Raw genomic sequence first — 24,570 nt, 5'->3', positions numbered from 1 at the left:
GGGTTTAGGTTGATGTCTGGTGTGGCGTAGATATACTTGGTGACTTGGTAGCCATCAGGGTCATGGATTCCGGATTCTTTTAGCAAGTTCTTTTTGCCATACTTGCAGTTCAAGTAACGTTTGGAGTTAGGGTTTAGATCAAACCCTTTGTAAGAAGCGGAGAGTAAGTTCCCGTACCGAGTAATCTCTTGTTGGAGAATAGGGCTCAAAGGATCAATGAGATTTTCCCAGTTATTGCTTCCTTGTATCTCTCTCCAAACCCGAGACAACGGTAGAGTTGCTGCAGGTGTTCGAGAAGGAGGAGCGACTTGAGGAGAAGAAGAAGAAAAGGAAGGAGGGGCGAGCGGAGAAGATGGAATCGGAGGGGACATTATAGAAGAAGAGACTACGAGTCTTTTAGCGGTGTTCTTGGAGAGGGAGAAATGGCCAAGATTGTGTTTCTGTTGAGGAGTTTTGTCTCTAATTAAAGATGGAGAATAGATAGGGTTTTGAGTGAAGGCTTTGGCCGCCATTGATGGACGGCAGTGTCAAGAGAGGGAGAGAAGCAAAAGAGATATAGAGCAGTTGGTTGAAGTATAAAGAGAGACAATGAGTGAGAGGCTTATTTATAGTCTGAAATGTGAATGGGAGATGGACGAGAGAGATAAAGCAACAGATATATGTTCGGCGAGTATTGACTGAGGCATTAAATATTCAAAAGTTATCGTTGGTACCACTACAACAAATATGTACATTGATAGCAGACGGATATAGCTCATTTTCCGTCACTGCTATGAAAGATGAGATTTTTTTTCGCTTACTTTTTAATAGCATCTTATTAACGCTATGATAGGAAAATTATGTAGCGGGAAACAAAAGTGACTTTTGTCCGCCAATACTTAGTGAAATTATTCACTTAATCGCCAAATAAAAAAAAAACCCAAAAACTCGACACACTCTCTCTCTCTCTCTCGTTACAACCTAAGCTCAACCTAAGAAGATTTCTTCTTCTAAATTCTCTGTGTGTGCTCAAATTCTTCTAAATTTCTTATCAATTCTTCAGTTTTATCGCCGTTTGTGAAAAGCCCCAATTTCGCCGTTTGTGAAAAGCCCCAATTTCGCCCTAAATCTCCATATCCATCGCAATTGATAGCTCGAATCCATTTTTGAGGCATGTCTTTCTTCTTCCTCCTAATTTCGTTATTTGTTTCGATTATTTGTGATTTCAAACAGCTTTTGATTTCGATAAGGGTCAGATTTAGTTATCTGTTTTGTTAGGGTTCGATTTATCTAGATTTATTTCGTTATCTGTTTTTTAGGGTTCGATTATTTACAGATTTTGAGAATGTGGAGTTTCGAATCCATCTGTTTTGTTAGGGTTCGATTATTTACAGATTTGACTCAAAAATAGCTTTTGGATTTGAGTATTTGCGCCTTCATAAACTGAACGATTTTTTTTTTTTCCCAAGTGTTGGTGATTGAAATGTTGGGGAACTGAAGCTTCTCATTTCTCTGTACTCACACAACAGGTTAGTATCACTCAACCAATAGTTAAACATTATTATTACACACGAATATTGGTGATTGCTATGTTTTGTCCTTTGAGTCTGATTCGTATAAATAGTGATTAGATTAGTGAGATTTTACACAGTTAGATATTGGTTTAAGAGCATCTGTATGTGTCTGAAGTAGTGCAGTATTGTCTGAATTGTTGCTTAATGTGAGCTTTGTATAATATGTATCTCTATTTTATCTATAAAGGTTAAAATTTATATTATAACATATAATGTTGGACAAGGCATGGGTGCATCTATGCAGGTAAGGAATTATATTTCATAATTAGGTTTTATTTTGGGTTTGGATACTTTAAGATGTTCTTTTAGTTATGATTTTTTTCTTTAATTATCCATTGAAGAGCTGATCCTGGTTATAAAAGTGGAGCTTGGAAATTTGTAAGGGATGTGTCTGCGGCTTTAGGTGACATAGAAATGATAATATGTCCTTGTAAAGACTGTCGTAATGTAGTACGACAGTTAAACAGTGTTGTGGTTGAGCATCTTGTAATAAGAGGGATGGATGAGGCATACAAGGTGCATAGTGATTGGTATCATCATGGAGATGTGAAGTCAGTAGATGAATTTCAAAGTAAACCAACTCAGTGGAATGAGGAAGTTTTTGAGTTATATAAAGCTGCTGAATTTTTTGATCAAGAGTTGGCTTTTAGAGGTGACTTAGCTGACCAACCTGTGGGCGACTTAAGTGAGATTGCAGAGGGTGAGGACCAACAAGAGGATGAGTTCCTTGCAAAGATCCGGGATGCTGAAACCCCACTATACCCTAGCTGTTCAAACCACAGCAAGTTATCGGCTATTGTGACTTTGTTTAGGATTAAGACACATAATGGCTGGTCGGATAAGAGCTTCAATGAACTGCTTCAGACATTGCCAAGCATGTTGCCAGATGGTAATGTCTTTCACACATCATTGTATGATGTCAAGAAATTTTTAAAGAGCTTTCATATGGGATATGAAAAGATCGACGCATGTGTTAATGATTGCTGCCTCTTCAGAAAGAAGTTAAAGAAGCTTGATAAATGTCCCAAATGTAATGCTTCACGGTGGAAGACTAATAAGCGGACTAATGAGGTAAAGAAAGGTGTCCCACAGAAAGTATTAAGATATTTTCCAATTATACCAAGGCTGAAGAGAATGTTCAGATCAGAGGACATGGCTAAGGACTTACGGTGGCATTACACTAACAAGAGCACTGATGGAAAACTTCGACATCCAGTAGATTCTGTTACATGGGCTCAGATGAATGAGAAGTATCCTTCATTTGCAGCTGAAGAAAGGAACATACGGCTTGGGCTGTCCACAGATGGATTTAATCCATTCAACATGAAGAATAGTAATTATAGTAGCTGGCCTGTGCTATTGGTAAACTACAATTTGCCTCCTCACCTTTGTATGAAGAAGGAGAATATAATGTTGACATTATTGATTCCTGGTCCACAACAACCAGGTAATAATATTGATGTCTACCTAGAACCTCTTATTGAGGATTTGAATCATCTGTGGAAGAATGGAGAGCTAACGTATGATGCTTTTAGTAAAAGTACATTTACTCTAAAGGCAATGCTTCTCTGGACCATTAGTGATTTTCCTGCGTATGGAAATCTTGCTGGTTGTAAAGTAAAAGGTAAAATGGGATGTCCTATGTGTGGGAAAAATACTGATAGTATGTGGTTGAAGTTTAGCAGGAAACATGTCTACATGTGTCATAGAAAAGGTTTGGCTCCAACACACAGATATAGGGAAAAGAAGACTTGGTTTGATGGAAAAGTTGAGCATAGGAGAAAGTCAAGAATTTTAACTGGTCATGAAGTTCATCAGAATCTGAAAAACTTCCAAAATGATTTCGGAAATGTGAAAAAGGCTGGGATGAAGAGAAAGAGAACTGTCTATAAAGAACCAGTGTTTGACAGTGATGATGATGAAAGTGAATCCGATGAAGATGAGGAAGTAGAAGTAGATGAAGATGAGTTATCAAGGTGGAAGAAAAGATCCATTTTATTTACTCTGCCTTATTGGGAGGATCTACCAGTACGGCATAATTTGGATGTAATGCACATAGAAAAGAATGTGACTCACAGCATTGTATCCACATTGTTGCATTGTGGAAAATCTAAGGATGGTCTTAATGCTCGTAAGGATCTTCAACATCTTGGTCTAAGAAAAGAGTTGCATCCTACCACAAAAGGAAAGAGAACATATCTTCCAGCAGCACCTTGGTCTTTGTCCAAGAATGAGAAGAAGATTTTTTGCAAACGACTATTTCATTTTAAAGGTCCAGATGGATACTGTTCTAATATTTCAAGAGGAGTTTCAGTAGAAGAGTGTAAGGTAGGAGGTCTGAAATCACATGATTATCATGTCTTGATGCAACAGCTTCTCCCGGTTGCACTTAGAGGATTGTTACCAAAAGGTCCTAGAACAGCAATACTACGGCTATGCGCATTCTTCAATCATTTGTGTCAGAGAGTTATTGATATTGAGGTTATTACAGTATTGGAAGCTGAAATTGTAGAAACGCTTTGTATGTTTGAAAGGTTTTTCCCTCCAACCTTCTTTGATATCATGGTACACTTGACTGTTCATCTAGGAAGAGAAGCTAGACTAGGAGGACCTGTGCATTTTAGGTGGATGTACCCATTTGAGAGGTATATGAAAGTTCTAAAAGATTTTGTAAGAAATCCTGCAAGACCAGAGGGTTGTATAGCAGAGTCATATCTTGCAGAAGAAAGCATGCTGTTTTGTAATGAGTTTCTGAAAAAGACAACCAATGTAGAAGAAAAACCTGAGAGGAATGTAGAGTATGTGAACAGCTCTATATTAGAAGGTCGTCCAATATCAGCAGGAACGTCATTCACTCTTACTGAAATGGAGAAGAATATAGCCCATCTTGCTGTCATTCAAAATACAGCTGCCTTTGATCATTATGTGGAGTAAGTTACTTGTGTATTTCATTCCTTATAAATTATAAGGTCAAAATTATGCTGCTNGTTTTAATAATAATATTCATTTGTTGGGAGACAAGTATTAATTTTTAATGTGGTCGGTTCTAATTATTAATTATTTTTTGTACTAATCTTATAATTTCTGTTCTCGCCTCATGCTTCTCGTCTAATATACTACTTTACTATACTCGGTAACAGGACAAAAAGAGAATACAATAAAGAAAAAATACAATAAAATATAACTAAGGTATTCAATTAAGATTTATATATGGTAGTTGAATTGTGGTCGTTGATATATGCAACTACAAAATTTATATGATGGATATGAAAGAAATTTTTGAAAAATAAATCGGAACCTTTAAAATAATAAGTTTAATTCAGGGGAAAACAAAGCTAAACCAAAGATTAATTGATTATGGTATTTTTTTTCTTAAGTCTTTCCATAGTTTTCAAAAATGTCTCTGGGATGTATATACGTAGAACATTTCTACAGTATTCTCCACAAAATAAATGGTTATGGCTTAACTTAATCAACAATGTCGTGCCGTGATCATAAATTTTCAGGTAAATCATACTGGAAAAAACGAGATAATAGATTTAGGTAAAAATTTACTGCAAGACTAATAGTGTAAAACTAACAAAAAGATTGACAGTAACCAGATTAAGGATTATAGTAATTATCCTCTAGTGTTATAAGGTACCAACCTTTTAATTAAGCTGACGAAAAGAAAAGAATAAAGAAGCAAAGAGATCTGAAACTGAAAAGGAAGAGGAGAAAGGTCGAGTGAGGGTTTTTTCGATGCTGTTTCCTAAATAAAAAGGTCAAAATCCTAACGCTAAACGTCATTCTCTATTCTCTGCGTTATCGTTTTTACTTTTTCATTTTGGTATCTTTTTCACAAGTTTGGGATTTGTTGTTTGCTACGTATTTCAATATACTAAAAGAAAAAAAAAATTATTAATCATTTTTGTAAAAAAATACCATCATTTAAAAAAAATCAGTTAGGAAAGTTGTCAAAAAACTAACTAAATATAATTGTCGGATCTGGATCACCATGTGTCGCATGTGGTGGTGATATATATGTCGAACTAGAGGCATTTTATGTTTTTTTTTAAAGAACTACAGTATTTACATAAATAATAAGTAACAAAATAAGTTCCACAGTTGAACCAAAACTAATAGTTTTGTTGATTATTATTGTGAATAGTGAAAAATTAAGAGTTATGTATATCGTGAACTTTGTGCTGCCATATGCAATTTAGCAACACTTTTAACGGGTATAATAAAATTCAACGTAGGAATTAGTTACAATTTGTCGTCATAAATGACGTAAAGTTCATGGTCATTCTTTCATAAAGTACATTATACATTGATGGCAATAAAATAACCCATATCAAGGTAGCTAGCCTCATATTTATTCGATGCATCATTATTTATTATTCCCTCTGTTCCACTATATATATGTAAGATATTAATTATTCTTTGTTTCATTTCGTTTGATTTTTATTTTTCAAAGATTTTAAGCATTACTTCATATAATTATTTAATGTTTTGAGTCTATTGGCAACTGGAGTATAAAGGACCCATATAAAAAAATCTATAGTAATGCCTTTTATTTATGGTGCGTGACGTTAAAGAAGAAGGAGAACTATGGGTTTCTTCTCTATACAGTGATCAATGACGCTAACACACAGTCACACACACACACACACACACACATAGTCTATGTTTACGCGTGTCATGTGAAAGCAAAGGATTAATGGCAAATTCATTATTATCCAAGGAGGAACAAAAAAAGGGTAAAATTTAAACACGTACGGACCACGGTATCAGTCGAGGTCGAAAACTTCACCCACCTCATTAGCTATAAAGGTCTATCTACTTCTTTCACAATATATAATTATAACACATATCTTGACATTCTCCGTGCGAGGTTGACATTTTTTTTTTACCATGATGACGTTGACATTTATATATATGTAATAGAATATAAGAAGAAAAGTTTTGCAGTATGTCACTTGTCTTTTAACATGCATGTTATTTTAATTCAAAAACATTTTTTTACGATAATGGGTTTCACAAAAGCACTTTTTTTTTTCCCGAAACAATCATTTGTTATCAACAAAACCGAAACTGCAGTTATGTGTTCAGCTGGTTGGATTAACCCACACTTCAATGTACTATTAATTGTTATTAGTCCGATCCATCCTTTATCGTCTCAATAGCTGTCTACTTAATTTGATTGGAGGACTCTCTTTTTTTCTTTCTATTGCGAACGGAGAGACAGTCTTTTACTCTTTTGTGTTCCTACAACATTTTTCTAAAGAACCAATGAAAAATGAGAAAAGATAAACAAGAAAGATTGTAACTTTTTGTTTTTTTTGGGGCACGAACTACAAGGAAGAGTTTTACGCGGCAAGGAAATAGAGTTTGACTTATAGAAAATAAATGCAAATGTTAGGAATGGAGGCAGCAGCGAGACATAGACTGAAAAAGCTACAGAGCTGATCTCTCTAAACAAACAAGTTTTCTAAATTTTGCTTTGTTCCTTATTTGACTTATTCTTGTGTCCGTTGAACTCCCAACTTTTTTTTTTTTAACTCTTTATACTATTATCAATTTTATTTCCCATTTAGAATTCTAATTTATTTCTTCTTTTTTTTTTTACATCAAAGTATGATTTGAGGATTACAATTTAAAGTTTGAAACACCAATTAACTCCAAACAATTATCACCATAACTCTAGTAACAAAACTACATATAAGCTTGCATATGTTTCTATTTTTTTTTCCCTAACAAAATCAATTTATATGAATGTTACTCTATATATGTGTAATTGTGTATGCAAGGTTAAATGTTTAAATATGTAACAGAGCTTCTTTCCTTTTAATAAAAAGGGAAAAAGTAGACAATTGAAGAATGGGGTAATTCCATGAACCATGATCCACTTAGCAGAAAAGTGCAAGTCAAAGATATTCTTTTGGAACATAATGAATGTTTATATATATTTTGTATATGTTCGTCTACACTAAGATTCGTTTTTTATTTATTGTTTATATCATTCGTAAAAATATCCACTTACGTAACGTAATCATATTCTTGTGAAGTAATAATACATCCATATATACATATATAATTATATAAACATTATAAGTTTTTTTTTCTTTTTCTTTTTCTTGGGGGCTACTATTAATACTTTACAGATATTAACTTTGAGGAATTGGGTGGAATTCTTGAAAACTTATTTGGAAAACATTAATATTACAACATTTGAAGAGGTTTTGTGGACTTTAGATTTTAGTCCTTTTTATTTATTTTTAGTTAAAACCTAAAATATTATTTTAAAGTATATATATATATATATATATATATATAATTTGTTTTTTTTAAAAAATTATGTTCAAAAGTTTTAGAATGATAGTCAAAACCAGAGAAGTCCATAGTAGTGTCATGCAATTTTTATACAGACGGGGGATCTAAATGATCAAATTTGAAACAGCCCTTAAATGTACAATTTTCAAGTGTAATTAACAATTTTCAAGTGATTCTCGTGTTAGGATCATACAACCATCACTTCAATGGTCGGGGCTAGTTGGTAAACTTCTCTCTCGCCATTACTCAACCACATGGGACGATCTCCTTCAACTCCTCATAGATAAATCCCTCGGCAATACTCTGTTTTTGCTGCGATACGCTTTCCAAATAACAGTTTACTCTCTTTGGCGAGAACGTAACAGTCGTCGTCATGGAGCAGCACCGTCTACTCCACCACAACTGATTCGCGAGCTGGACAAGATGATACGCAACCGCTTAACCTCACTAAGGAACAAGGAGTCACAAGATATGCCGATCGCATGATCGCATGGCTCGCATCCAGATAACTTAGAAGCTTAGGAATTTCTACACTATGTAAAATTTTAAGATTTTAATCTTTTTCAGCAACAAGCTGCACTCGATGTAAAAAAAAGAAAAAACCATCACTTCAATAATTGCTTTGAAATCCAAAAAGGAAACATTCGTGAGACCTTTTTTTTTTTTTTTTTTTTTGGTAGTTGACCAGTCATCTTCAAGAGTATAATTTAGTGGAAGACTGTCAAATTTTGGGAAAAGAGATTCAAAACTGATAAAAACTTTCGGTTATTTAAGGAGAAGAGCCTCCATAGTCCATTCCATAGAGTCCAAATACTCAGCTTCTCCTCTATTCAACTCTTTAATAATCTTCAATATGGTGCCAAGGAATAATCATCAAATGATTCGATTCCCAACTTAAAGATTATGATTTCTCAAGAATATCCTAAGCAATCTTCAATATAAAGGTTTTTCATTATCAGACTTGCGATGTTGATGGTTTGACAAAAGAAGTTTTGTCAAAAATCGAGAATAGTCTAAAAACCTTTTTTTTTTTTTGAAAATTAATACTTTGCTTTTTTCATGTTTGTCTCTTTTTGTTCGTGTAACTTGTGAAGTGTTTGCAGCCAAATTAGGTTGGTTTATACTATTCATCTTTTCCATACTTTTAAAGAATTGGGAGACAAGTCTTCATATTCAAGGAAGCTGCAGTGAGGATTCTAAAATTTGATTCTAAATAAAGCTATGTAACTTGCTACAAAAGTAAACAATCTAAATTTGAAAACATTTCCACAGTAACGACCAGCCGGCAAATACTAATCTACATCTATAAATTTTCCTAACAAGTCAAAGGTTCGATCCCTTCTCCTAGCACCTGGAGATTCTTAGTGAAGATAAATGAAAAAGTTCTTAGATTATGTTCAGTTGTTTGTTGTATGATACAACTTGTATCAGTAGAAACATATGCACATTGTGTTGTTTAATCGAAGTTTAGAGAAACCTGTTTGTCATACTATATCAGGTTCACTTGTCAGATCGAAGAAGAGATTCCGAGATTCTAGAACCTTCTGCAACGCGTGTCTACATCTGAAGTTAACAAAAAATAATAATATGAGTAGCTAAGAATCAGAGAGTTCTACTAAAAAATCAAAGTTGTGAATTTAGAGAGTTACCTCCAAGGAAGATGATCAAGGAACATTGATGGAGAAACCATAAGTTCTTTAAAGCTCTCTCTGTTTGCAACATAAGCTTTGTAACCATCAGTCACATCACAGGTTGGCCATCCTCGCCATATCGGCACACTCATGTTGTTTCCTTCGGGTACAATATGAAGGACTAAACCGGGCAAGAACATCTCGGGAGCTTCATCATCATCATCATCTTCTCTTGTTGGGACTGTTTCCATAAACTGAGACACGGGATTATCCACTGAGGCCATATCGTGAAACGGGTTTATGAACTCTTCGACATCTTGCTGCATTTCTGCTTCAGCTTCTTCCCATATTGGATAAATTTGATCTTCTTGTTGCAAGCTTTCCGGTGACTCATTAACTTACACCAAGAAAAACAAGAAGAAGTCATTAAGTAATAATCTCTCTTGATGGAAAAGTAAAGAGAATGAGTGTCAGAGTGAGACTTTAAAGTTGTTACCAATTGTTGATAGCATTGGTTCTTCAGAAGTTTTTTCTTCCACATTTTCTCGTTGGTGTTTGCTCGCAGACAAAAACCGGCGTGCGAGTCTGAAAATGAGTGCTGTATCAGCTTTTGGGTCTTGAGACAGTACTTTGATTGCTGCTACTTGGAGCCGCCGGATTGATCCATAAGAAAGCCGTGATGAGAACTCGTTATGGAGTACAATGCTGTTAAGAATTGCATCAAGGGCCTAAAAAATTAGTCTAAACCATTTTAAACAAAAGAATCTAAACCATTAAATCAGCATGGCTCAAAACTCTACCTTGTAACAAATTCTGAACATGCATCTGCTACCTCTGAATCTACACATGGGAGGGGTCCATAGGCATATACATATAGGTTAGGGAATCTGCAACGAAGCTACCCGCCAAAAAAGAAAGGAAAATATCAGAAATGAAAGAACGGTGTGTAACTTTTTATGAATAGAAAACATACTCTGATTCCCAGTAATGAGGCGATAGCACCTCCTAAAGAATGCCCAACAATGCGAATGCTGTAGCCATCACACTCACACCCATCACCAATCAATGAGGACAAGAACCCAATTGATCCTGACTCTGCATAGTCGTTTGTATATTAGCTTTTAGAGAAGCATGTATCATGCAAAGGTACAGCACCAAGTAACACAGTTATAGTTATAGCTTAACTCTTACCTCCGGGGTCTCCTTCTACTTGCATAAATAGATCTCTTGCAGCCTCTACTATTCCCGAATGTCCGTAGTGTTTACGAGATGGATCCATACCATGTGAATGACTGACAAATCAACACATGAAACAGCAGACAAGATAATCATTACTCCTGATGGGACGCAGAGTAGTGGGATCTCAACATAAATCAGAAGAACGACAGAGCATACGTGACTCGAAACATCAGATATTGTAGACTTGCGTTATAAATATTTCAGATTTACCATCAACTAATAATTAGTTAAGTTGTGAAACCATAAGCATTTTATTTTGAATCTAAACTCAAAAAGCACAGTTATTATTTCTAATAAGACAGAGGTAGAGACTGACTTTGTAAGCCCATCCAAGTCTTCAGCAGTTAGTGAACACGCACGGCCTAAACCANACCTGGAGATTCTTAGTGAAGATAAATGAAAAAGTTCTTAGATTATGTTCAGTTGTTTGTTGTATGATACAACTTGTATCAGTAGAAACATATGCACATTGTGTTGTTTAATCGAAGTTTAGAGAAACCTGTTTGTCATACTATATCAGGTTCACTTGTCAGATCGAAGAAGAGATTCCGAGATTCTAGAACCTTCTGCAACGCGTGTCTACATCTGAAGTTAACAAAAAATAATAATATGAGTAGCTAAGAATCAGAGAGTTCTACTAAAAAATCAAAGTTGTGAATTTAGAGAGTTACCTCCAAGGAAGATGATCAAGGAACATTGATGGAGAAACCATAAGTTCTTTAAAGCTCTCTCTGTTTGCAACATAAGCTTTGTAACCATCAGTCACATCACAGGTTGGCCATCCTCGCCATATCGGCACACTCATGTTGTTTCCTTCGGGTACAATATGAAGGACTAAACCGGGCAAGAACATCTCGGGAGCTTCATCATCATCATCATCTTCTCTTGTTGGGACTGTTTCCATAAACTGAGACACGGGATTATCCACTGAGGCCATATCGTGAAACGGGTTTATGAACTCTTCGACATCTTGCTGCATTTCTGCTTCAGCTTCTTCCCATATTGGATAAATTTGATCTTCTTGTTGCAAGCTTTCCGGTGACTCATTAACTTACACCAAGAAAAACAAGAAGAAGTCATTAAGTAATAATCTCTCTTGATGGAAAAGTAAAGAGAATGAGTGTCAGAGTGAGACTTTAAAGTTGTTACCAATTGTTGATAGCATTGGTTCTTCAGAAGTTTTTTCTTCCACATTTTCTCGTTGGTGTTTGCTCGCAGACAAAAACCGGCGTGCGAGTCTGAAAATGAGTGCTGTATCAGCTTTTGGGTCTTGAGACAGTACTTTGATTGCTGCTACTTGGAGCCGCCGGATTGATCCATAAGAAAGCCGTGATGAGAACTCGTTATGGAGTACAATGCTGTTAAGAATTGCATCAAGGGCCTAAAAAATTAGTCTAAACCATTTTAAACAAAAGAATCTAAACCATTAAATCAGCATGGCTCAAAACTCTACCTTGTAACAAATTCTGAACATGCATCTGCTACCTCTGAATCTACACATGGGAGGGGTCCATAGGCATATACATATAGGTTAGGGAATCTGCAACGAAGCTACCCGCCAAAAAAGAAAGGAAAATATCAGAAATGAAAGAACGGTGTGTAACTTTTTATGAATAGAAAACATACTCTGATTCCCAGTAATGAGGCGATAGCACCTCCTAAAGAATGCCCAACAATGCGAATGCTGTAGCCATCACACTCACACCCATCACCAATCAATGAGGACAAGAACCCAATTGATCCTGACTCTGCATAGTCGTTTGTATATTAGCTTTTAGAGAAGCATGTATCATGCAAAGGTACAGCACCAAGTAACACAGTTATAGTTATAGCTTAACTCTTACCTCCGGGGTCTCCTTCTACTTGCATAAATAGATCTCTTGAAGCCTCTACTATTCCCGAATGTCCGTAGTGTTTACGAGATGGATCCATACCATGTGAATGACTGACAAATCAACACATGAAACAGCAAAAAAGAGAATAATTACTCCTGATGGGACGCAGAGTAGTGGGATCTCAACATAAATCAGAAGAACGAGAGAGCATACAAACTAACAATTAGTTAAGTTGTGATACCATAAGCATTTTATTTTGAATCTAAAGTCAAAAATCACAATTATTATTTGTAATAAGAAAGAGATAGAGACTGACTTTGTTAGCCCATCCAAGTCTTCAGCAGTTAGTGAACACGCACGGCCTAAACCATCAGTTATGAGGTCTTCAGCAGTCTCAGTTCCTCGAACAGCAATTACAACACATCTAAGATAATGTAAGACTACAACGAAGTATGTTGCTTTACACTTCTCCTGCCACACCAGAATAATAACATGAATTTATGAGAGCGATTCTGATGATTGATGCTAAAACATATCAAACAACTCCGACAAAAATAACAAATCTACAGTTAATCCATTCCATTGATTGTGTCAGACCATACGATAAAACAAGGCATACAAGATTACCTGCTTTGGTCGTGGGTTTTGGGAAAGAAAATGAAAGAGAACAAGCTTACCCTACAAATTCGACCTCGTCGAAGAACATGAGCAGGAAAATTTATGAACTTAAGGAAGGCAGCTGCATGACCTCGCCACCAATTATCACCATCAAGTTTAGGCCGCCTGCAAATAATCGCAAGGAAGTTTCTTACATTGAACATAGGAATTTGTCATATATCAAGATCAGTCACAAGGAAAAAGCACGGAAACTGGAAATAGTAAACTTCAAAGAAACAAGTTGAGTTTCTTCAAACGAGCTAACCAGGTATAATATACCATTTACGGCTCCAAGGTGTTAAAATCCCTTGTCTACAAATCCATGTGCATAAAAATAAGGCAGGATTTCTCCCGACATCAAGCAGTGGTCCCTGCACAATGCCACACTCGCATATTAGAGATATCTACCATTTATAGAAGAGAGATTTGGAGCCCGTGTAGTTCAAACATACAGTATAAGCAGCTTCTGCAAATTTATGCAACATAGCAGCCTCCTGAAGATGAAATGCTGGAGCTTCCATACAGTCCTCGTATGATTCAGGATACTGGCTATTATGCTGTAGCAGAGCAAGGCCTGAAAAGGAAAAAAATTAGTTAGCTAAGGTTCACACACTGAGATTACATCGAACGAAAAGTAGAGACAAGTGATTAATGTTTCAGATCTTAACCTGCCAAAAATTCCAAATGGCCAGTGCCCGATGCACGATNCAAAACAAGAAGAAGTCATTAAGTAATAATCTCTCTTGATGGAAAACTAAAGAGAATGAGTGTCAGAGTGAGTAAAGTTGTTACCAATTGTTGATAGCATTGGTTCTTCAGAAGTTTTTTCTTCCACATTTTCTCGTTGGTGTTTGCTCGCAGACAAAAACCGGCGTGCGAGTCTGAAAATGAGTGCTGTATCAGCTTTTGGGTCTTGAGACAGTACTTTGATTGCTGCTACTTGGAGCCGCCGGATTGATCCATAAGAAAGCCGTGATGAGAACTCGTTATGGAGTACAATGCTGTTAAGAATTGCATCAAGGGCCTAAAAAATTAGTCTAAACCATTTTAAACAAAAGAATCTAAACCATTAAATCAGCATGGCTCAAAACTCTACCTTGTAACAAATTCTGAACATGCATCTGCTACCTCTGAATCTACACATGGGAGGGGTCCATAGGCATATACATATAGGTTAGGGAATCTGCAACGAAGCTACCCGCCAAAAAAGAAAGGAAAATATCAGAAATGAAAGAACGGTGTGTAACTTTTTATGAATAGAAAACATACTCTGATTCCCAGTAATGAGGCGATAGCACCTCCTAAAGAATGCCCAACAATGCGAATGCTGTAGCCATCACACTCACACCCATCACCAATCAATGAGGACAAGAACCCAATTGATCCTGACTCTGCATAGTCGTTTGTATATTAGCTTTTAGAGAAGCATGTATCATGCAAAGGTACAGCACCAAGTAACACAGTTATAGTTATAGCTTAACTCTTACCTCCGGGGTCTCCTTCTACTTGCATAAATAGATCTCTTGAAGCCTCTACTATTCCCGAATGTCCGTAGTGTTTACGAGATGGATCCATACCATGTGAATGACTGACAAATCAACACATGAAACAGCAAAAAAGAGAATAATTACTCCTGATGGGACGCAGAGTAGTGGGATCTCAACATAAATCAGAAGAACGAGAGAGCATACAAACTAACAATTAGTTAAGTTGTGATACCATAAGCATTTTATTTTGAATCTAAAGTCAAAAATCACAATTATTATTTGTAATAAGAAAGAGATAGAGACTGACTTTGTTAGCCCATCCAAGTCTTCAGCAGTTAGTGAACACGCACGGCCTAAACCATCAGTTATGAGGTCTTCAGCAGTCTCAGTTCCTCGAACAGCAATTACAACACATCTAAGATAATGTAAGACTACAACGAAGTATGTTGCTTTACACTTCTCCTGCCACACCAGAATAATTATATGAATATACGATAACGATTCTGATGATTGATGCTAAAACATATCAAACAACTTCGACAAACAGAATGTTTTCTTCAAAAATAACAAATCTACAGTTAATCCATTTCCATCGATTGTGTCAGACCATACAAGATTATCTGCTTTGGCTTGCTTTGGTCGTGGGTTTTGGAACAGAAAATGAAAGGGACCAAGCTTACCCTACAAATTCGACCTCGTCGAAGAACATGAGCAGGAAAATTTATGAACTTAAGGAAGGCAGCTGCATGACCTCGCCACCAATTATCACCATCAAGTTTAGGCCGCCTGCAAATAATCCCAAGGAAGTTTCTTACATTGATATCATACGAATTTGTCCCTTATCAAGATCAGACACAAGGGAAAAGTATGGAAACTGGAAATAGTAAACTTCAAAGAAACAAGTTGAGTTTCTTCAAACGAGCTAACCAGGTATAATATACCATTTACGGCTCCAAGGTGTTAAAATCCCTTGTCTACAAATCCATGTGCATAAAAATAAGGCGGGATTTCTCCCGACATCAAGCAGTGGTCCCTGCACAATGCCACACTCGCATATTAGTGATATCTACCATTTAAAGAAGAGAGATTTGGAGCCTGTGTAGTTCAAACATACAGTATAAGCAGCTTCTGCAAATTTATGCAACATAGCAGCCTCCTGAAGATGAAATGCTGGAGCTTCCATACAGTCCTCGTATGATTCAGGATACTGGCTATTATGCTGTAGCAGAGCAAGCCCTGAATAGACAAAAAATTAGTTAGATAAGGTTCACACATTGAGATCACATAGAACGAAGAGTAGAGACAAGAGACCATCAGACCACAGCACAAAGTATAAACCATAACTTAAATATTAACAGTCAATTAAAGTTTGAGATCTTAACCTGCCAAAAATTCCAAATGGCCAGTGCCCGATGCACGATAAGAAACAAGGTCACCTAATAGTCTTGCAACAGAACACACTTCGTCCTCCTCGATAACACCCCTGGAGCAGACAATCAATTTCTAAGAGTCTGAACTAGTGAACTTGCTATAAACAGGAAATAAGTTTCCAGAAAACAAAACTTACATATATTCACGACGTCCGAGACAGCACAAAACTTCACGGATTCCATGGTCAAATACCTCCTGATAGTGAGCTTNCCGGATTGATCCATAAGAAAGCCGTGATGAGAACTCGTTATGGAGTACAATGCTGTTAAGAATTGCATCAAGGGCCTAAAAAATTAGTCTAAACCATTTTAAACAAAAGAATCTAAACCATTAAATCAGCATGGCTCAAAACTCTACCTTGTAACAAATTCTGAACATGCATCTGCTACCTCTGAATCTACACATGGGAGGGGTCCATAGGCATATACATATAGGTTAGGGAATCTGCAACGAAGCTACCCGCCAAAAAAGAAAGGAAAATATCAGAAATGAAAGAACGGTGTGTAACTTTTTATGAATAGAAAACATACTCTGATTCCCAGTAATGAGGCGATAGCACCTCCTAAAGAATGCCCAACAATGCGAATGCTGTAGCCATCACACTCACACCCATCACCAATCAATGAGGACAAGAACCCAATTGATCCTGACTCTGCATAGTCGTTTGTATATTAGCTTTTAGAGAAGCATGTATCATGCAAAGGTACAGCACCAAGTAACACAGTTATAGTTATAGCTTAACTCTTACCTCCGGGGTCTCCTTCTACTTGCATAAATAGATCTCTTGAAGCCTCTACTATTCCCGAATGTCCGTAGTGTTTACGAGATGGATCCATACCATGTGAATGACTGACAAATCAACACATGAAACAGCAAAAAAGAGAATAATTACTCCTGATGGGACGCAGAGTAGTGGGATCTCAACATAAATCAGAAGAACGAGAGAGCATACAAACTAACAATTAGTTAAGTTGTGATACCATAAGCATTTTATTTTGAATCTAAAGTCAAAAATCACAATTATTATTTGTAATAAGAAAGAGATAGAGACTGACTTTGTTAGCCCATCCAAGTCTTCAGCAGTTAGTGAACACGCACGGCCTAAACCATCAGTTATGAGGTCTTCAGCAGTCTCAGTTCCTCGAACAGCAATTACAACACATCTAAGATAATGTAAGACTACAACGAAGTATGTTGCTTTACACTTCTCCTGCCACACCAGAATAATTATATGAATATACGATAACGATTCTGATGATTGATGCTAAAACATATCAAACAACTTCGACAAACAGAATGTTTTCTTCAAAAATAACAAATCTACAGTTAATCCATTTCCATCGATTGTGTCAGACCATACAAGATTATCTGCTTTGGCTTGCTTTGGTCGTGGGTTTTGGAACAGAAAATGAAAGGGACCAAGCTTACCCTACAAATTCGACCTCGTCGAAGAACATGAGCAGGAAAATTTATGAACTTAAGGAAGGCAGCTGCATGACCTCGCCACCAATTATCACCATCAAGTTTAGGCCGCCTGCAAATAATCCCAAGGAAGTTTCTTACATTGATATCATACGAATTTGTCCCTTATCAAGATCAGACACAAGGGAAAAGTATGGAAACTGGAAATAGTAAACTTCAAAGAAACAAGTTGAGTTTCTTCAAACGAGCTAACCAGGTATAATATACCATTTACGGCTCCAAGGTGTTAAAATCCCTTGTCTACAAATCCATGTGCATAAAAATAAGGCAGGATTTCTCCCGACATCAAGCAGTGGTCCCTGCACAATGCCACACTCGCATATTAGAGATATCTACCATTTATAGAAGAGAGATTTGGAGCCCGTGTAGTTCAAACATACAGTATAAGCAGCTTCTGCAAATTTATGCAACATAGCAGCCTCCTGAAGATGAAATGCTGGAGCTTCCATACAGTCCTCGTATGATTCAGGATACTGGCTATTATGCTGTAGCAGAGCAAGGCCTGAAAAGGAAAAAAATTAGTTAGCTAAGGTTCACACACTGAGATTACATCGAACGAAAAGTAGAGACAAGTGATTAATGTTTCAGATCTTAACCTGCCAAAAATTCCAAATGGCCAGTGCCCGATGCACGATATGAAACAAGGTCACCTAATAGTCTTGCAACTGAACACACTTCGTCCTCCTCGATAACACCCCTGGAGCAGACAATCAATTTCTAAGAGTCTGAACTAGTGAACTTGCTATAAACAGGAAATAAGTTTCCAGAAAACAAAACTTACATATATTCACGACGTCCGAGACAGCACAAAACTTCACGAATTCCATGGTCAAATACCTCCTGATAGTGAGCTTTCCAGGCATCATCTTGTGTTGCGTAGAAAGACCGCCATTGCAATATATCTGATCCAGTAAAGCATTGTGCAAGTGCAACAAAGCAAACAGTGATCAAGAAGGCAACCTCCAGCGTTTGCTTCCACCCACGTGTATCTGGAGATAACCCTGAGCAAAGGAAGTTACTAAACAGATTCTTAAGCAAGAAAAAGTGCATAGAAACAGATTCAACTAAAGCTTTAACGTAGACATATATGTTATACATGAAGATTTTAACTTGTCCAAGTAGTTGACTTTAGACTTTAGGCAACCAAATCAATGTAAGTCTTAGTTTACCTAAAACGCAATTCCTTGGCAATCCATCACGGGAAACATATTTGGCCACACGGAACATAAGGTAAGTTGCACCTATAAATTGCAGTACAGTAATTACCATTGCAAACCGAGTCCACCAAAGCCACGTCTTATACTTCAACTGCATATCCCAAATAAGAAATATAACAACCGTTGTCATAACAGACTCCACAAACCAAGAAAGGAAATGCAAAATCTCTCAGAACCAATTCTGTTCGCTACACAACCCTCTCGATTCTGATGACATTCTTGAAAGACTCTATTTTAAGAAAAGGAAGAAATTCACAATTGAGAGAGAGAAAGAGTGAAAAAGCACCTTTCTTTGGAGGCTGTTCTGAGTAGGAGAATCCATGATTGTCATAGCCATGAGCTCCTGAGTAGTTCCGACCTTAACCATGGCGGCGAGTTTGACGGCGGCGGCTAAACAAACGGCATAGAGGGGAAATAGTTGACCGGCGCTGTCGCAACCAGACTCAGAAACGAGAGTAAGAACACCGCCGGAGACAATCACGAGGAAATTGGCAACGCCCAGAACCATAATCGTTCTCCTAACTCTCCTCAGCCTCGAAATCCACATGATTTTGCTTGATTTGCCGAGTGATGTGATTTCGTTTGGTGTTCCCTCTCTGAGTTTAGTTAGGTCAATGTCTCGCCGAGCAAGAAAGCACGAAGAGACAAAGACATCTCTCCGAGGAAAAAAAACCCGCACTCGATCTCTGACGAATATGTCTGATCCTCAAAACGAATTTGTTATTTGGCTGTTTTTTTTAGAAGCTTTTGTCCGTACGAAAAAAAAAAAAAAACAAATAAATAAATAAAACGTGAAAACACTTTTATTTAAAAAGCTCTGTCGTTGATTCGTTACCAAACTACTTACGGGAGGTATTGGTTTAGGATTTAGAAAGAATTTTAATGACTTTAAAAGTTAGATAAAATATGTTGTTATTCAATCAAGACTTTTAAAAACTCTTTAAAAATTTGGTGTTATTGGTTGTGGATTTGTAAAAAGTTATCTAAAATCTTGATAAATCTAGTGTTATTAGATTAAGAGTTTTATAAAGTCATTAAAAGTTTTATGTTATTCAAGTAAAACAAAAGAATCTTGGATTGTTAATGAATTCAAATTTTATGTTATTGGTTTAGGATTTTATATCATTTCCTTCATAACAAAAGTCATGAAAACTCTTTCATCAAATAGAAAGATTTTACAAGATTAGAAAAAACAAATCATCAAGATTTTAAAAAACTTCCTAAACAATCTCTTAGAATCCTTCATTTTTAACTTTCAATTTTCTATGATTCTAACAATCAGCAAGAACATAAAGTCATTAAAATTCTTTCTAAATCCTAAACCAATACCTCCCCTTAATTATTATTCCCACGTTACATACATAAATCAAGATTGAGTTGGCAACGAAAAGATAAACTACAGATTTGAGTTGACAACTTGGCACAAAGATTAGAGAGTTATATTTAGTTGCAAATATTTTGTTTTAAAAAAAATTAAAAATTGATAAAAACAGAGCAAAGTCTCTGTCATGCTCTCAAAAAAAAAAAAAAAGAAGCAAGCAAGCAAAAGCATTGATGCTGTTTTCTACAAGTAGAAGCAACGAGAACCTCTTACAAGGAAACAAAAAAAAAAGTAAGCAGCAGTTGTTTTCGATTTCTAGAGAGGCTGAAGAGCCATGAGATTGATCTGTATCAACGAGAACCTCTTACAAGTTGCTCAATAACCTGCAAAAACAGATCATTTCCATATCAAGGGACTATTAGCTGGCTCTATCCATTTCCGAGAGAGAGGCTAACAACTTAGCTACCACAAGGGACGGAATGAGTCAATGCAGGAGAACAAGGCCGTGACAGAAAGCTATGAATGTTCGGAAAGTAAAAGGAAGGATCACTAGAGGACAATAGAAGTGTTGTTGAGGATCACTTACCATGAGAGGATACTGAATTATCCATCCAACGAAAGGAATCTGGGAAAGGAATGCCTTTACCGTTGACCAAAATCCTCTGCAAAGATAGTAAAATGTGTATCTAGTTAGACACAGTAACAAGCTATTCATTCAAGCAAGAAGCTGAATGAAGTACAATCATAATCAATCTGTAAGCAAAGATTCGTGTGTGGTTTATTGGTTGCTCATATTTCAGCTGCCTTGATATAAGATGATTTTCAATAATAAACAGTGCTCTCACCCGAATAGAACAATAACACCGTATATCTCCAAGATTATGCCGACTATGGGCCAACGTACAAATATAAGAAAGAGTCCAAGGACGAAACAGACAGTGCCCTGCAAGAAGGAAGTAACCAAATTGGTATGTCACTATGAATGAAAGGTTCATCAAGAGAAACAATTTAACAGAGATTAGCATACCCTCAAGTTATTAACGTTGGTAAATAGTCTATAAGTCGACTGCCAACCAAGTAAAAGGCCAACACCTATCAACCAGAATAACTGAAGACAAAGCCAAAATGAGATTCAAATGGTGGACCCTTCTGTAGATTCAAATGTTCGTTTTGACAGAGCTTTGGTTTAGAGAAAATTAAGGAAATTCTCACGTTTCCTAAAGCGAGCAAACCTCTGTCAAAGTACAAGATGACACCGAGAAACGTAAAGGATAAACCAAAGCCAATGAGTCCCAACCCAACTTCTGCAAAAATTCAAGAAATGGATGCCATGAGCCAAAGAATATTGAAGTAGAATCAGTAAGAGGTATTCACAGAAGATGTTAGAATCTAAAAAAACCATGTTCACGAAAGAACACCTACTTTATCAAGTTTGTGCTTTCTATTACTGGTATAAATCATATAAAAGAGATATAATATAACACTGTCTTTAAAGAAAGCTACACAAATTTCTACCTTCATCTGTTCAGTAATGTTTAAAAGTCAAGAAAAAAGAGAAGTGAACGACTTATATCGCAGACACCACACTGAAAAAATGCTTACAAATAACTTAATCGGGTGCCAAAAGAGTTCTAACACAGAAACATCACTCACTAAAAAAAGAAGAAGTTATACAGTGGCTGCAGAAGCATATTGGTGAAGAAACTATTACTTTTCTGCTCAGTTATTTCGTACACCATCTTGGTAAGTGGAGTCTGAGATCTGTTAGCCAGAATAAAAAAAAGGACACCATTCAGCATATAAGCTGGGACAAAGTAGTTTTGAGATAAGCAAAGCTTAGAAAAAAGCTTCAAAAGATGTAGAAGGCATAAGGAAGCGTAGCTGCTAGCTAGTAACATCTCCCTTAACCATTAGTGAGAAGCGAAAACAACTGACTCGTACAAGAACATAAATTTTGACCTGTGATGATCACATCCTAAGGCAGAGAGACTTAACAGTTGAAAAAGTTTTAAAATTTTTCTTATCTAGAGACTATAGAGGATTTGATCCTTAAATCTTGTTTCCCCTTTCCGTGTAAGAAAAAAAAAAAGTAAACTGAGAGGAGACCAAGATCATCGTCCAAGCACCAATTAAGGATCAATTTCGCATTAAGAAGAAGAAAAAATCCTCTTTCTCTGTAATTTGCAGCATAAATTTGCAATCTTTCACTTATTATTTCTTCTGGTATAGAAGACGAAACCCCCGAAAGATTACAATATTCCAAAACGTAATCTTCGAGTTCGAATCTCGAATTCAAAACAGAGAAGAAGAGAGATGATAGAGAGTTTACCGTAGTGGGCGAAGAAGCTAGGATCTGGCGATTCTTCCGAAGAAAACTACGAGAACCGCTTCTCTGAAATAACATGTGCATTTTTTTGTTTTTTTTTCTTCATAAAATTAATATTTTATACCTATTTTTGTTTATATTCTGTGTGACTTACAAATTTTATAACCGTAGTTTTTTTTTGGTTCAAATTGAAAACTTTTAGTTTCTTTCAAGAATTAAAAAAAAAATATATATATATATATATATATATTATGAATAGAAAAAGTCAATAATGTTTATAAGTTTGTGCTATGTCCATTAGCATTAGGCTTTTGTCTAAGTTTTATCATACACAAAAGGCATTTTCAGTTGTTTGCTTTACTATCTTAATAACCAAAAAGAGCGGTCTAAACCACTTCGGTACAAACATTTAATTTTGGACGGTTTGATATTACAATTTAAACCGGTACTAGCAATACAGAGGAAATATAGTCAAAGGTTGACTTTTCAACTAACTTAATTTTTGCAAAAGCAAAAGAAAGAAAGGAATATGTAGATTGCTGCCAGATGAAGATATGCAAGATTGGCAACGAATATTCCAATCCGAGGCGTCAAACGAAGAGGAAGGCAAAGACAGATTAAAGAAATCAATGAGAAGTCATACAAGATTGGATAGGAATATTCCATTCTAAGACTTCAAACTTAATTATGATGATATCTCCATATATATTTAAGGTACTGTAATCATATTTTTTGTTATGTAACCAATCAAAAGCTTAATTAAGAGCTTAATTTAGTCGTAAAAGAATGGAAGAAAAGATGAAGATAGGACCCGTAGGGAAGCATGATGCTAGAAGCAGCACAACTGTAAACTGGGACGAAGGAAAACACGATGGCTTCATCTCTCAGATCTTTCTCTCTCATAGCCTCGGAGGTATTATGTCTATCCAATTCCAGTTCGTTCTGGACGGGAAGCTTGTTTTATCCGACCGTCACGGTCCATTTATCAGCAACATGTTTGACGTTGTAAGTCTGATTTTTTACTCTTCTTTAAATTTCCAAGTAAAACGTGGTTATAACTAAACATGTGATTTGGACCCAGCAGATAGAGCTCAACTACCCGCATGAGTACATAACTGGAATCAGTGGAGAGTATTACAAGTATGAAGCTAGCAATCCTCACATAAGGTCTCTCAAATTCACTACCAACACTAGTGAGTACGGTCCTTTTGGCACCTCCGGTTCCAGCTACGAAAAGTTCGCGTTTAAACTCGGGAAATCTCCTCAGTTTGGCGGTTTCCATGGGACTTACGATGCCTCCGGACTACAGTACATCGGTGTTTATCTCCAGCCTAAAACAGTTCAACCCAAGATCGATACAGAGGAAACGGAGTCAAAAATTGTTTTGGGTTGAAAAGTGTTTGTATATCAAAATAGCGTTCTTCCGATGATACATGCTTTAATATGCAAATGCTTCTATGAATAAAATTGATACGTGTTACATATAATCGTCAAAGATAATTTAACCTTTACGATACAACAGTACCAATATGAATATTATCGGATGTACCTAGAACAACGTAAGTACGTAACACTATCTTTAGAAAAGGGATTAACAATGAAATTGTTGGAATATTTACACTCTGAAGCTAGCAGGTCTTGTATATGCTTTAATACCTGTATCTTTAACAGCATCAATCCTATGCAACGATCACTTCTAGGTAAGGTTGGTGCAAGCAACATTAATGGCTTGTAGCTAGTGAGGTTATGACCACGATAAGGTCAACCATTTTGTGCGAATGGATGCATTGTCACTTACTTTGAATCATTATCACCTGTATAAAATGAAGCTCAGTAATTCGCCAATCTGACGTGAACAAAAATTGGGATGTGAAAAGTTATCAAGCGTCGTCGTCTTGGATCATCCATCCTGCGGAAAGAAAAAAGAAAAAGAAAAAAGACACGACGGAGATGAAGAAGAGAAAAACAAGACTAGGCCCATTAGGCCCGTTTACTTAGTTACATCAACTTGACAAGATTAGCCCAATTGAGAAAAGTCGGTGTATTTGTAATGTTGTTTCCTTTTTTTTTGGGGGG

General features: G+C 36.3%; 5 protein-coding genes across 8 annotated transcripts; 2 read left to right on the top strand and 3 right to left on the bottom strand.

The window, feature by feature from the left end:
- Window positions 1,025-4,532, top strand: LOC104763678. The gene is made up of 2 exons (XM_010487024.2): window positions 1,025-1,508; window positions 1,895-4,532. The coding sequence occupies exon 2, from the start codon at window positions 1,968-1,970 to the stop codon at window positions 4,485-4,487; it is 2,520 nt and encodes an 839-aa protein (XP_010485326.1). The 5' UTR covers window positions 1,025-1,508; window positions 1,895-1,967; the 3' UTR covers window positions 4,488-4,532.
- On the bottom strand, window positions 9,141-11,125 carry LOC104778576 (sn1-specific diacylglycerol lipase beta-like; the record flags this gene model as incomplete). Its single annotated transcript, XM_010503027.1, has 7 exons — window positions 9,141-9,431; window positions 9,518-9,896; window positions 9,996-10,204; window positions 10,300-10,397; window positions 10,473-10,594; window positions 10,691-10,791; window positions 11,055-11,125. Coding segments are annotated over 7 exons (1,059 nt in total), but the record flags the coding sequence as incomplete, so codon positions are not given.
- LOC104763659 (sn1-specific diacylglycerol lipase beta-like) lies at window positions 11,128-19,572 on the bottom strand. Of its 3 annotated transcripts, none has more exons than XM_010487008.2 (15): window positions 19,134-19,571; window positions 18,800-18,938; window positions 18,471-18,631; window positions 16,285-16,343; window positions 16,100-16,200; window positions 15,832-15,953; window positions 15,659-15,750; window positions 15,398-15,503; window positions 15,025-15,179; window positions 14,718-14,818; window positions 14,500-14,621; window positions 14,327-14,424; window positions 14,023-14,231; window positions 11,410-11,788; window positions 11,128-11,323 (listed from the first exon to the last, which is right to left on the bottom strand). In XM_010487008.2, exons 1-15 carry the CDS (start codon window positions 19,392-19,394, stop codon window positions 11,245-11,247), a joined length of 2,184 nt encoding a protein of 727 aa, XP_010485310.1. In that variant the 5' UTR covers window positions 19,395-19,571; the 3' UTR covers window positions 11,128-11,244. The 3 variants fall into 3 exon arrangements, with proteins under 3 accessions (XP_010485310.1, XP_010485318.1, XP_010485315.1); XM_010487016.2 differs by having other exon boundaries at window positions 18,471-18,619; XM_010487013.2 differs by lacking the exons at window positions 14,327-14,424; window positions 14,500-14,621; window positions 14,718-14,818; ... (4 more) ...; window positions 16,100-16,200; window positions 16,285-16,343 and adding exons at window positions 16,506-16,603; window positions 16,679-16,800; window positions 16,897-16,997; ... (3 more) ...; window positions 18,011-18,132; window positions 18,227-18,327 and having other exon boundaries at window positions 18,412-18,631; window positions 19,134-19,572.
- LOC104763648 (vesicle transport protein GOT1-like) lies at window positions 20,265-22,603 on the bottom strand. The gene is made up of 7 exons (XM_010486998.2): window positions 22,498-22,603; window positions 21,880-21,929; window positions 21,381-21,472; window positions 21,196-21,276; window positions 21,014-21,111; window positions 20,755-20,830; window positions 20,265-20,551 (listed from the first exon to the last, which is right to left on the bottom strand). The coding sequence occupies exons 2-7, from the start codon at window positions 21,905-21,907 to the stop codon at window positions 20,519-20,521; spliced, it is 408 nt and encodes a 135-aa protein (XP_010485300.1). The 5' UTR covers window positions 21,908-21,929; window positions 22,498-22,603; the 3' UTR covers window positions 20,265-20,518.
- Window positions 23,222-23,981, top strand: LOC104763636 (protein RESTRICTED TEV MOVEMENT 1-like). 2 transcript variants are annotated; one of them, XM_010486992.1, is made up of 2 exons: window positions 23,222-23,499; window positions 23,579-23,981. In XM_010486992.1, exons 1-2 carry the CDS (start codon window positions 23,281-23,283, stop codon window positions 23,885-23,887), a joined length of 528 nt encoding a protein of 175 aa, XP_010485294.1. In that variant the 5' UTR covers window positions 23,222-23,280; the 3' UTR covers window positions 23,888-23,981. The 2 variants fall into 2 exon arrangements, with proteins under 2 accessions (XP_010485294.1, XP_010485289.1); XM_010486987.2 differs by having other exon boundaries at window positions 23,576-23,981.

This window comes from Camelina sativa, chromosome 3 (genome assembly GCF_000633955.1).
Source record: "Camelina sativa cultivar DH55 chromosome 3, Cs, whole genome shotgun sequence".
Classification (NCBI taxonomy): domain Eukaryota; kingdom Viridiplantae; phylum Streptophyta; class Magnoliopsida; order Brassicales; family Brassicaceae; genus Camelina; species Camelina sativa.
This window is presented reverse-complemented; position numbering and strand designations above follow the sequence as displayed.